Here is a 12,417-nt window from a genome sequence, read left to right on the forward strand (position 1 = left end):
ATGAGAATGTTTCTAATATTTTGTCCTCATACATTATTTAAACAGAGTGGAATTATCTGTTTACAGCTAATGCTATATATAAGAGTACAGTTACACTACATGATGAACAATGGAAAGGTTTGAGGTTACACCGTGAGCCCCAGTGAAGCACAGATGGTAGCTGAGGATCAAGTGAAAAGAAGGCCTCTTCTGTTTGTGTTAGTGCTGCAGCACTGATTGTAGGTGCATTTCTGCAGTCATTACTTGCAGTGTCTCCCGAAACCATATAACTCACCAACATTACACCATAGGAAAATAGGATACAAATGTATTTGCTGCACTAACAGTTGACAATTTGTGTGAGTAGACTTCAGGTTTGTAATGTTAACATACTGAAGTTACCTCCTATAATCGAAATGCTATACTGACCAATTTGGAAGTTAGCAAACGTCACAAAGCAAGACTTATGTTAGACAGCTCATGTTTTCCTTTAAGGTGATTCTCCCGCCGTTGGTAGACGTCACAAAAGTCAACCAGGCATGAAAGCCCTATGGAACTGACATCCTGACAGGCTGGTGTTAATATTCATCATGTTTTAAAATACGGCATAAAGTCACATACACTCACAAGAAATCTCAGGAGCAAATTATTTTCATGTGTATCTTTTTTTTTTTTTTTTGCTTCTCTGAGATTCATGAGTTACAGTGGTCTGTCCCACTGCTTCAAATACATGAAACCTTTGAGAATCACCCCAATCTTGCATACCATAAAAAGGAATGGGCCTGCTGACCATGTGTGTGTCCCATGAGGCACCACTACAGCAGCTGATAGCAAAGGCACTGCACAGCTGTGGTGGTTACAGGGGGGTGTGGGGCCTAGAGAGCTAGACAAGCTATCAGGAAAGCTCTCAGTGTGAGTGACAGGCGCTCCTTGTGACTCTGCAGCCCTAAAAGGGCACATCAACTTTAGGGCTCTGGTGTCTCACATGCCACCCCCGTTCCCGGCCTTTCCTTAACACCCCCCTCACTGTAGTGAACGTAACTTCTGGAAGCTTCTGAATGGGAGCTTCTAGAAACCACCCCCTAAGTATAAAAAGACGCCGGCATGGAGCAGATAGTAACTTGAACTCACCAAGAGAGACTTACTGCCCACAGGAGCAGAAGCAAAGCACACATTTGGAGCTCTTCAAGAAGAGAAGACAAGCACAGGTTGACGGCCGTCTTCAAGAAGTGATTGTAGGAAAAAGGGATATTCAAGGTAAGACTGGAACACCTAAAGTAAAATGCATCGATGTTTCTGCTTAGCTATTTAAATGATATAAAATAATAAACAGTATTTTGGGTGCTTAAATGGTAGGAACACACACGCAGAACAGCAAGAATACTTGCTACAAGTAAGAATACACAAAAACTAGTAAGTGAAAAGTCATCTGTGTGGCAGAGCAGCCTCTTTCCATTACTATCCTTGCGAGACTATAACATGCAGGGAGCACATGGCAAGCAGGGTGACCCTCAGTATGAGAGCAATGGCGGGCGAGCAGGAAAACTAGTTGGTACAAAGAGCAGATACAGCAAAACGGCACATCTAAGTGCAGAAAAGTATACAAAAAAAAGAAAGAATTACAGCAGCAGGGGCAGTGTTTGAATGCAATGGAATCACGTAGGTACCAACTTGTGTAAGGCCTCTTTTAGCCATGACAGTTTCAAACCTGAAGGAGCTAATGAAATGTTACCACATGTTCTAAATGCCTCGCTCATGAAAAAAGATAATAGATTGTTACTGTTCTATAGTTGAAAGTTAGATTTTTTTTCCCCCCATCTTTGAATTCTTAGCTGCTATTCCTTCCTTTATCATAGAGGTGTTGGATGACACATGCTAAAGCCTTTTGGGGGTGGGGAAAGCATCAGAACTCCACCCATTCTCCAAATGGCAAGTGCTTGATTGACAGAAGGAACATGTGTTCATGTACCATGAGCAAAAGCTACCTACCTCAAGCCATGAGGCTGTCTATAGGAGGGGAGGGGGGATTGCAAATATAACAGCAGGAAATTATATTCCTGACACATGAATTAAGCATTTATTTTGGAACAAATTGGTATGTTTAAGCAGACAAAGCAAAATCAGGAAGCCAGAATAAGATCATTAATCATAACATAACATGTGCTTCCTTAAGATGCCTGAGAAAGCTGGACACATTATGGAGGAAGATGTGGAGACCTTTGCCTTCCAGGCTGAGATTGCTCAGCTCATGTCTCTTATTATCAACACCTTCTACTCAAACAAAGAGATCTTCCTTAGAGAGCTCATCTCCAACTCCTCAGATGTGAGTAAAATCAGCAGTTTACCACCATATCATCCTTTGTTTTTCATGTAAGCAGCCTTTATATGTATCCAAACATAACTATTTTAACAAGCCTATCCCTTCTGCACAGGCCTTGGACAAAATCAGATATGAAAGCTTGACAGACCCCAGCAGACTTGAGTCCTGCAAGGACCTGAAGATTGAAATCATCCCAGATCTGCACGCTCGCACCCTGACCCTGATTGACACAGGTATTGGAATGACCAAGGCTGACCTGATCAACAATCTGGGCACAATCGCCAAGTCTGGCACCAAGGCTTTCATGGAGGCTCTGCAGGCTGGAGCTGACATCTCCATGATCGGTCAGTTTGGTGTGGGTTTCTACTCTGCCTACCTTGTGGCTGACAAAGTGACAGTCATAACCAAACACAATGATGATGAGCAGTACATCTGGGAGTCTGCAGCTGGAGGCTCATTCACAGTCAGACCTGACACTGGTAAGTTTGATTTCCAAAATTAATATAATACTCGTTATTCAAGAACATGCATGGTGAAAAATGTGACTAATTACCGAGCCCTGTTCTCATGAACTCTTAGGAGAGTCCATTGGCAGAGGCACAAAAGTGGTCCTTCACCTCAAAGAAGATCAGACGGAGTACTGTGAGGAGAAGCGCATCAAGGAAGTTGTGAAGAAACACTCACAGTTCATTGGCTACCCTATAACACTTTATGTAAGATATAAGCTCCATTAACAACACAAATCTGTCATCTTACAGCCTAATAAAAACCAATGACATTGACTATTTTTTTTTTTTTTATATATTCAAGGTGGAGAAGACAAGGGAGAAGGAAGTGGACCTTGAGGAGGGAGAGAAGGAAGAGGAAGTTGAGAAAGAAGCTGCTGAGAACAAGGACAAACCTAAGATTGAAGATGTGGGCTCCGATGAGGATGAGGATACAAAGGATGGCAAGAACAAGAGGAAGAAGAAGGTCAAGGAGAAGTACATTGACGCTCAGGAGCTGAACAAGACCAAACCAATCTGGACGCGTAACCCTGATGACATCACCAATGAAGAGTATGGAGAGTTCTACAAGAGTCTCACCAATGACTGGGAGGACCACCTGGCTGTGAAGGTAAGCTTTACTGCTAATAAACATGCCAAAAAGAGTCACCTAACTGAGTAACCTAAGTGCAAATTTTAGCATAATGTAATGTAATGTTTTTTGAGCTAATGAATTCCTGCTCCATTCTTGTCTCTGAAGCATTTCTCAGTGGAGGGTCAACTGGAGTTCCGTGCCTTGCTCTTCGTACCCAGAAGGGCTGCATTTGACCTCTTTGAAAACAAGAAGAAGAAGAACAACATCAAGCTGTACGTGCGTAGGGTCTTCATCATGGACAACTGCGAGGAGTTGATTCCAGAGTACCTCAGTAAGAAACATAACATTTATTACTCATCATTCACATACAAATTCTTCCAATCCAAGATGTTAACAGCTTTACATATATGCATTGTAGCTCTCATACGTTGTAATTACTAGTAACATTAATTTATTTTTAACTTTAATAAATACATTTTGTTTGGCTTTGGAGGGCTAAGTATTCTTTATCTTCTCTGTTCAGATTTCATCAAGGGTGTGGTGGACTCTGAGGATCTGCCCCTCAATATCTCCAGAGAGATGCTGCAGCAGAGCAAGATCCTGAAAGTCATCCGCAAGAACCTGGTCAAGAAATGCCTGGAACTCTTCACTGAACTTGCTGAGGACAAGGATAACTACAAAAAGTACTATGAGCAGTTCTCCAAGAACATCAAGGTAGGTTGACTCATTTTAATTTATTTCTTTAACTCTTACCATTCAGATAGAAAATATAAATTCCACATATTTAGTGTTCAATACTAGTAACACATCATTTTGTGGTTCAGCTTGGCATCCATGAAGACTCTCAAAATAGGAAGAAGCTGTCTGAGCTCCTGCGATACTACACCTCAGCTTCTGGAGACGAGATGGTTTCCCTGAAGGACTATGTCTCACGCATGAAGGACAACCAGAAACACATCTACTACATCACAGGTTAGCAACTCAACTGTTTGTTTCTTTTTATATTTTTGGTCAGATGTTTTCTCAAGAGTGATTATTTAGCATACTGATTCAATGGAATGACACCCACTTTCACAGGAGAGACCAAAGACCAGGTGGCGAACTCTGCCTTCGTGGAGCGCCTTCGCAAAGCCGGCCTTGAGGTCATTTACATGATCGAGCCCATCGATGAGTACTGTGTCCAGCAGCTGAAGGAGTATGATGGCAAGAACCTGGTTTCAGTGACCAAGGAAGGCCTGGAGCTGCCTGAGGATGACGAAGAGAAGAAGAAACAGGAGGAGCTCAAAAATAAATTTGAAAACCTTTGCAAGATCATGAAGGACATCCTTGACAAGAAGATTGAAAAGGTAATTAAGAAAGATGATCTTATCTATTTTAATGTTCTTGTACTGTTATGCTAACATTGTATGGACAAATTCATTCAATCATGACATACATTATGCAATATTTCAGGTCACCGTCTCCAACCGCTTGGTGGCTTCCCCATGCTGCATTGTCACCAGCACCTATGGATGGACAGCTAACATGGAGAGGATCATGAAGTCTCAGGCCCTGAGAGATAACTCCACCATGGGCTACATGACAGCTAAGAAACACCTTGAGATCAACCCTCTGCATCCAATCATTGAGACCTTGAGGGAGAAGGCCGAGGCTGACAAGAACGATAAGGCTGTGAAGGACCTGGTCATCCTCCTGTTCGAGACTGCCCTGCTGTCTTCAGGATTCACACTGGAGGACCCACAGACACATGCCAACCGGATCTACAGAATGGTCAAGCTGGGTCTTGGTATGTTTTTTCTCCCTTACATGTGACATTACATAGATTATAGCAATTAGTCTGTTTTTTTATAGATTAGTCAGTGGCATTGGTAGCTAATGAATGCATTCTCATCCACAGGCATTGACGATGATGATTCTGCAGTTGAGGACCTCATTCAGCCTGCTGATGAAGATATGCCAGTCTTGGAAGGAGATGATGACACATCAAGAATGGAGGAAGTTGACTAAAACACTTAGTAGACTCCTTGCTTCATTTTTATTTTTGTAAGTTATAATGCTTCTCAAACAGACATTTCAATCTCACACAACTCTCATCTCTTAAACGGTATTCAATAGTCAATATATGTTAATTAATGGCATTAGTCTACATTGTATAAGCTGCTTATATAAAACTACTGACAACCATTAAGAGTAATATCAAGCCACAAGGAATTTGGCTTATGTCTCTTTTTGTAATTGTTATTTTTTTTTATGATATGCATTCAAATTTGTAATAAAATGTATTTAGAATTAAAACTTTCTTGCTCACTGAGTCTATTGCATGCTGCATTCCATCACTTTGGTTGCTTGATATAGTTGAAAATGGACAGTCATAATACACGTGTAGTATTTTTCATTTATCTACTTCATGCTCTTGTTCCATTCAATGTTCTGGAATTTTCAGTGAGCGCTGCATGATTCATTCTAGTTAACAGTCCTTCACGCATCCCTCGCCGGGTTCAACCTCTAGTCCCGCCCCCTCCATCTGAGAATGGAGAGAGGCGTGTGCACAGAAAATGATTGACAGACCACTGGGCCTGTCAGCGAGCAACACCGAGCAGTAGCGAGGATGATTCCAGATGGTTCTGGAAGCTCAGGTCAGGATTTCTCGAATGCTCGGTAACGGTATTAAAGCTGCCTAGCTTCCCTATCCGTACGACGTGGTCCACAAACCGAAGAGGCTGCAACTTCGAAGACAGGCGACCTCAATACATTTCACATTTCGATACACAGAAGGCCAAGGTAAACAAATTAAATATATTTTTTTCATCTAATAATAATTTACAGAGATTACAACAGCTAAAATATAATATACACTTTCACATTAATCGACAATGTTTGCTAATATTAGTTTAGTTGTTGTATAGCTATAGCTGAGCCGTTTTCTATCGAAGCTAATTATAACGCGACAAAAATGACAATATTCTGGCATTCCTGGTGTTGATTGAAGTGAAGGTGGCATACAATCTACTCAGTACATTGTGTTATAATCAGATTATGACAGCAGAACCATAGGCATGACATTTCTTTTCGACAATTTTACACTGAGGTATGCTACAAAGTGATTTACCGAGCATGTCAGCGTTATTTGCACATGTCAAAACTTTTGTTTTTTTTTACTAACATTATCTTGGCAACTATTCCGCCCACAGTACCTTTGCATTGCTCAAAGCTGGGAGACAGCAGCCACATGGTGCTTTCGTGGTGCACTTGACAGGCAGGCATTACGTTAAGCGCACAATTTAATGAACCGAACGGTGAATCAGATTTCCTGAGCGGTGAGATTTTTTTTCTCAGATTTGCAGTCCATGCCATCCTCTGCCGTTACTGTGAGTGCAAGAATAGTGAGTACAGGGACATCATTCATAAAATGTCATCGGACGATGGCTTTAAGGAGGAGCTTTCGATTCCTATGGAAACTGCTGGAGTTCTTTTCGCCTCTTGGTACCTTCTAGAATCTTGCATTTCGCCTGGGAAACCGCCAGGTGGAGTCATTTGTGCTCATATGCAGTTCTAGCCATGTGCTCATTTCTGATCAGCCAGTAACTAATTATGAAAATTGCAGTAAGAGAGGATCATAGCGCCTCTAATTACACTGTCATGATTTATCTACATATGTGGGCTGAAAGGCTGTAATTCATCACTGCTGTCTTGGTCGTGGACCTTAATAATGGAAACTATTTGAGATAATCTTGATTTTTTTTTTAAAAAAACAAAACAAAAATTGAGTACAATCAACTTTATACACTCTCAGTGTATAACTTTTATTGCATTTACAAAAAAATTAAATTGTATTATGTTACTTGTATAAAGGCAGAAGCAGAGAAGACGGATTATAGGCAGGTGGAGTAGTGAGCAGAGCTGGACCGTCTGTCACACCAGCTGCTTGTATAATTGAATAAGTGATACACACTCACACACTCACACTTCAGTTGTCATTACTGATGCATACCTCATTGCAACTTCAGATGACAGTCTTAACTGTCATCTCCTTGTATGGTCAACATTTTGATAATGACACTTAGAGTTGATGGGCACATTAATGGATATACATTGCGTTACATAACAGCCATGTAATAAATAAGATTTAGTCAGAGGTATTGATTCAACTCTAAAGTAGTTTTTGAGACTGGTTGGCTGTGGTGTTCATTCTAAGCACTTGCAGATTACCTGAGAGTGATTGGCAGTAATCATTGTAGATGTGACAGCGTAGTGACTCACTGGAGCAGCTAAACCACACAATCGACTTGATCACGCACACAGGTCTATAGCATGCCTGTATAACTGTAAAAAATAGGCGAGAACAAGTAAATCATTGGGTTAGGCAAAAGTCATATAAAAGTGTTCAACATAATGCTTTTGGCATTTCAGTTCTCTGATTCAAATAATTGTGTAGACCTTTGGGCATTGTGCACAAAGAAACAATTGGTGTCAGCTGATAGGATGTACCATTTGCTTTGTGTTTGCATTTGCAATCCATGATACATGCATGTTCTAAAAATCATTATTCATCTGTCTCTTCTGCTTAGATGCCTGAATCACACGACCAACCAATGGAAGAGGAGGCTGAGACCTTTGCATTCCAGGCTGAGATTGCTCAGCTGATGTCCCTGATCATCAACACTTTCTATTCCAACAAAGAGATCTTCCTTAGGGAGCTTATCTCCAACTCCTCAGATGTAAGTTTGTCATAGTATTAGTCTAAAACTGTTTCCTTAATCTCACGTTGTGTCAAAGATGTTAATTGAGTATTGTTATATGGTCATATGCTAATAATGAATGAATTGGAAAATGACAAATATTGAATAATTTAAAACTCTGCAAAATTTAAATTAAAGGATTTTTTTTTCCCTCCAGGCCCTGGACAAAATCCGGTATGAGAGTCTCACTGACCCTACCAAGCTGGAGACTGGCAAGGACCTCAAAATCGAACTTATTCCCAATAAAGAGGAACGCACCCTGACCCTGATTGACACAGGTATTGGCATGACCAAGGCTGACCTGATCAACAATCTGGGTACAATCGCCAAGTCTGGCACCAAGGCTTTCATGGAGGCTCTGCAGGCTGGAGCTGACATCTCCATGATCGGTCAGTTTGGTGTGGGTTTCTACTCTGCCTACCTCGTGGCTGAGAAGGTGACGGTCATAACCAAACACAATGATGATGAACAGTACGCCTGGGAATCCTCTGCTGGAGGCTCATTCACAGTTAAAGTGGACAACTGTAAGTAATCTTGAGGCCATTACTTTGTTGCTATTTAACAATTTAGTTTTATTAGTAGAGGGATATCTATAGGAGATCCCTTGTATTGACCAATCTTTTCTCCATATAGCTGAGCCCATGGGGCGTGGCACCAAGGTGATCCTACACTTGAAAGAAGACCAGACAGAATACCTTGAGGAGAGAAGAGTCAAAGAGATTGTGAAAAAGCACTCACAGTTCATTGGCTATCCCATCACACTCTTTGTAAGTACATAGTCTAATATTCTGCCCACTTAATTTAGGTCACTTAAACCTGGGTTAACAAAGTAATCAAAAATCATGGCAAGTGACTGAGTTCTATTTTTTGCCCAGGTGGAGAAAGAGCGTGACAAAGAGGTGAGTGATGATGAGGCAGAGGAGGAGGAGAAGGAGAAAGACAAGGATGAAGAAGAGGAGAAGGACGAGGACAAGCCCGAGATTGAGGATGTTGGATCAGATGAGGAGCATGACCATGACCACGACCACAAGTCTGGTGACAAAAAGAAGAAGAAGAAGAAGATCAAGGAAAAGTACATTGACCAGGAAGAGCTGAACAAGACCAAACCCCTGTGGACTCGCAACCCGGATGACATCACTAATGACGAGTATGGAGAGTTTTACAAGAGTCTTACTAATGACTGGGAAGACCACCTGGCTGTCAAGGTAAGTCTTGTAATTATTTTTTCAAACTTGGAAATTTGTAAGTGGTTTAATGGTCTGTTTTAATACAATAAGTATAGTAACATTTGAACACAGACCCTTTGGCTGACCTAATAAACCGTTTTTTTCTTCACAGCACTTTTCAGTAGAGGGTCAGCTGGAGTTCCGTGCCCTGCTCTTTGTGCCTCGTCGTGCTCCCTTCGATCTCTTCGAGAACAAGAAGAAGAAGAACAATATCAAGCTGTACGTGCGAAGGGTCTTCATCATGGACAACTGTGATGAGCTCATCCCTGAGTACCTCAGTGAGTTTTCCACCAAATGTGGAATTACCACCATATAATATTTGTTCATAAATCAAGTGATCATAACATGGCATCTTAGATATTTAAATATTGCTGACCAGATCATCCCTCCTGCCAGATTTCATCAAGGGTGTGGTGGACAATCTAAGATATTAATGGCCTTAAAGCCATGTATTCTAGCTGTCATAAGTCATTATTATCTACTCGTTAGTAAGATAATATTGTTTCAAGCTTTGGAAGGCTAAGCATTTTTTATCTTCTCTGTTCAGATTTCATCAAGGGTGTGGTGGACTCTGAGGATCTGCCCCTCAATATCTCCAGAGAGATGCTGCAGCAGAGCAAGATCCTGAAAGTCATCCGCAAGAACCTGGTCAAGAAGTGCCTGGAACTCTTCACTGAACTTGCTGAGGACAAGGACAACTACAAAAAGTACTACGAGCAGTTCTCCAAGAACATCAAGGTTCGTGTTCTCACCTTGCACTGTTCAAGCTGCCAGTTTTCCTAATCTTGTCACATTCAAACTTTTGGCAGCCACTTTGTGCTTAACTGTTGTCTTGGTTTGATACCGTGTTAGCAGGATGGAGCTTACTTTTGCTGAAAGTGCAGGGCTTTAAAAATGTAATTAATGAGAAAGGTTTTTTTCCTCTGACCTTAAACACAGTAACCATCTGTCTGATCCTTTGGCCATATTGGCTTGATCTAAAGCTGCTTTGAGTCTTCGAGCTTGTTAGTGCCATCTTCTGTTTAAATGAAGGCACTCTTCTTATCAATGGTTCCACCTTACAGACCAATGAAATAATGTAATTTTTGCCATAATTAGATTTCAACTGCACCAATGTAACTTTGTTTTCAACTGCATGTTACTGACTTGTTACTTGTCTCTCAGCTCGGCATCCACGAGGATTCTCAGAATAGGAAGAAGCTGTCTGAGCTCCTGCGATACTACACCTCAGCTTCTGGAGACGAGATGGTTTCCCTGAAGGACTATGTCACACGAATGAAAGACAACCAGAAACACATCTACTACATCACTGGTGAGGATGTTCTTCATCTAGAAGCTGTTAATGTAAATTGAAAAGCATTTTGAGATTAGGTGAGTTAATTAATGTGATCTTACATAAATGTGTGACAGCACTGTCATGTTTGTATTTCAGGTGAGACCAAAGACCAGGTGGCGAACTCTGCCTTTGTGGAGCGCCTTCGCAAAGCCGGCCTTGAAGTCATTTACATGATCGAGCCCATCGATGAGTACTGTGTGCAGCAGCTGAAGGAGTTTGAGGGCAAGAATCTGGTTTCAGTGACCAAGGAAGGCCTGGAGCTGCCTGAGGATGACGAAGAGAAGAAGAAACAGGAGGAGAAGAAGGCTCAGTTTGAGAACCTGTGCAAGATCATGAAGGACATCTTGGAGAAGAAGGTGGAGAAGGTGAGCATAAATTAAACGGCATTAAAGCAAACCACGAGGTGCTGAATAATCTTAAATTGTGTATAATTTACTGTTCTGTAAATAATGCTGAAAATGGTATCACTTCTCGTTTACCTCCGCAGGTTACAGTGTCCAACCGTCTGGTTTCTTCCCCCTGCTGCATCGTCACTAGCACTTATGGCTGGACGGCCAACATGGAAAGGATCATGAAGGCCCAGGCTCTGAGGGACAACTCCACCATGGGCTACATGGCTGCTAAAAAGCACCTTGAGATCAACCCTGACCACCCCATTGTGGAGACCCTGAGGCAAAAGGCAGAGGCTGATAAGAATGATAAATCTGTGAAGGATCTGGTCATCCTGCTCTTTGAGACCGCCCTGCTCTCTTCGGGATTTACCTTGGATGACCCCCAGACCCACTCCAATCGCATCTACAGAATGATTAAGCTGGGTCTTGGTGAGTAGTTTGTGTTTATTGACACAGTGTAAAGCTTTCGTGGCATTTTTAACTACACTTCTTGAAAATGTACCAGTGATAAATTATAGCAGTTTGCTGTGTAACACATCTGCCAATAGAATTATTTCAAATGAATAATTATCTTGTTCCACTGGCACATAATTTGCTTTCCTCCTCTTTTAGGTATTGATGAAGATGATCTGACACCAGAAGATGTCACCTCCGCTCCCACTGAGGACATGCCCCCTCTTGAAGGGGATGATGACGACACATCCAGGATGGAGGAGGTGGACTAGGCCTGTTTCTGTTGCCTGCTAGCATTCAGACGTAGCGTTATATTCAATTTAAATTTAAAGTTCAATGTTGTAAATGAGCCGGGAATGTCCCCCTCTCTCAACCTCTTTTTGACCAAGGTCACTTTGTTTCCCCTTGCATTGACCATATGCAGTTCAGATTTCATTCCTTTTAGAACTTTATTTTTGAAGTTGTTACTTTTTGTATCTTAAGTTGTATTAATGCATTTGTTTTTGTATTTTTGACATTCCAATGTTCTCTGAGTGTTCTGACTGTAACTGTAAATATTGTCAAAATTGACACTGTTGTTTGAAGCGGGTGAAGCCTATAAAGATTTACCATGTTAACAACTCACACTTTGTTCATCCTTACTGATTCTCTGATGTTTAGAACAGAGAAGTGAACTGTCCATTTCACTTCACAAGACAAAATAGAAAATGTGAGTAGAATTGCAGTATTAAATAAGAATAGGACAGGATTGCAGTGCTGTATTCAAGGACATGAACGGTAGTTGTTAAACAATTTTTAAACTACTGATGCATGTATGTAGCCATGGTGATGTGGACCTTTCATTGTATGTTTTGTGATGTTTCAAAAAATTGTAACAAAGTAAGAAACTCAT

The 12,417-nt window shown here is 41.3% G+C and overlaps 2 protein-coding genes across 2 annotated transcripts; both read left to right on the forward strand.

Annotated features, from left to right (window-relative positions):
- Positions 1-1,181: 1,181 nt before the first annotated feature.
- On the forward strand, positions 1,182-5,386 carry hsp90aa1.1 (heat shock protein 90, alpha (cytosolic), class A member 1, tandem duplicate 1). The gene is made up of 11 exons (XM_076756758.1): positions 1,182-1,236; positions 2,153-2,302; positions 2,412-2,778; positions 2,879-3,012; positions 3,110-3,415; positions 3,545-3,710; positions 3,903-4,093; positions 4,204-4,351; positions 4,457-4,725; positions 4,832-5,165; positions 5,277-5,386. Exons 2-11 carry the CDS (start codon positions 2,153-2,155, stop codon positions 5,384-5,386), a joined length of 2,175 nt encoding a protein of 724 aa, XP_076612873.1. The 5' UTR covers positions 1,182-1,236.
- Positions 5,387-5,946: 560 nt separating this feature from the next.
- Positions 5,947-12,149, forward strand: hsp90aa1.2 (heat shock protein 90, alpha (cytosolic), class A member 1, tandem duplicate 2). Its single transcript, XM_076756757.1, has 11 exons — positions 5,947-6,160; positions 7,948-8,097; positions 8,276-8,642; positions 8,752-8,885; positions 8,994-9,323; positions 9,457-9,622; positions 9,892-10,082; positions 10,509-10,656; positions 10,777-11,045; positions 11,168-11,501; positions 11,685-12,149. The coding sequence occupies exons 2-11, from the start codon at positions 7,948-7,950 to the stop codon at positions 11,795-11,797; spliced, it is 2,202 nt and encodes a 733-aa protein (XP_076612872.1). The 5' UTR covers positions 5,947-6,160; the 3' UTR covers positions 11,798-12,149.
- Positions 12,150-12,417: the final 268 nt, after the last annotated feature.

The sequence above is a fragment of the Chaetodon auriga genome, chromosome 18, assembly GCF_051107435.1.
Source record: "Chaetodon auriga isolate fChaAug3 chromosome 18, fChaAug3.hap1, whole genome shotgun sequence".
Classification (NCBI taxonomy): Eukaryota; Metazoa; Chordata; class Actinopteri; order Chaetodontiformes; family Chaetodontidae; genus Chaetodon; species Chaetodon auriga.

Coding starts and splice junctions, on each gene's coding strand:
- hsp90aa1.1 (XM_076756758.1), top strand. CDS start 2,153: ATGCCTGAGAAAGCTGGACACATTATGGAGGAAGATGTGGAGACCTTT. Junction 2,303..2,411: donor TCATCTCCAACTCCTCAGAT/GTGAGTAAAATC, acceptor CCTTCTGCACAG/GCCTTGGACAAAATCAGATA. Junction 4,352..4,456: donor ACACATCTACTACATCACAG/GTTAGCAACTCA, acceptor CCACTTTCACAG/GAGAGACCAAAGACCAGGTG.
- hsp90aa1.2 (XM_076756757.1), top strand. CDS start 7,948: ATGCCTGAATCACACGACCAACCAATGGAAGAGGAGGCTGAGACCTTT. Junction 8,886..8,993: donor GCTATCCCATCACACTCTTT/GTAAGTACATAG, acceptor TTTTTTGCCCAG/GTGGAGAAAGAGCGTGACAA. Junction 10,083..10,508: donor AGTTCTCCAAGAACATCAAG/GTTCGTGTTCTC, acceptor CTTGTCTCTCAG/CTCGGCATCCACGAGGATTC.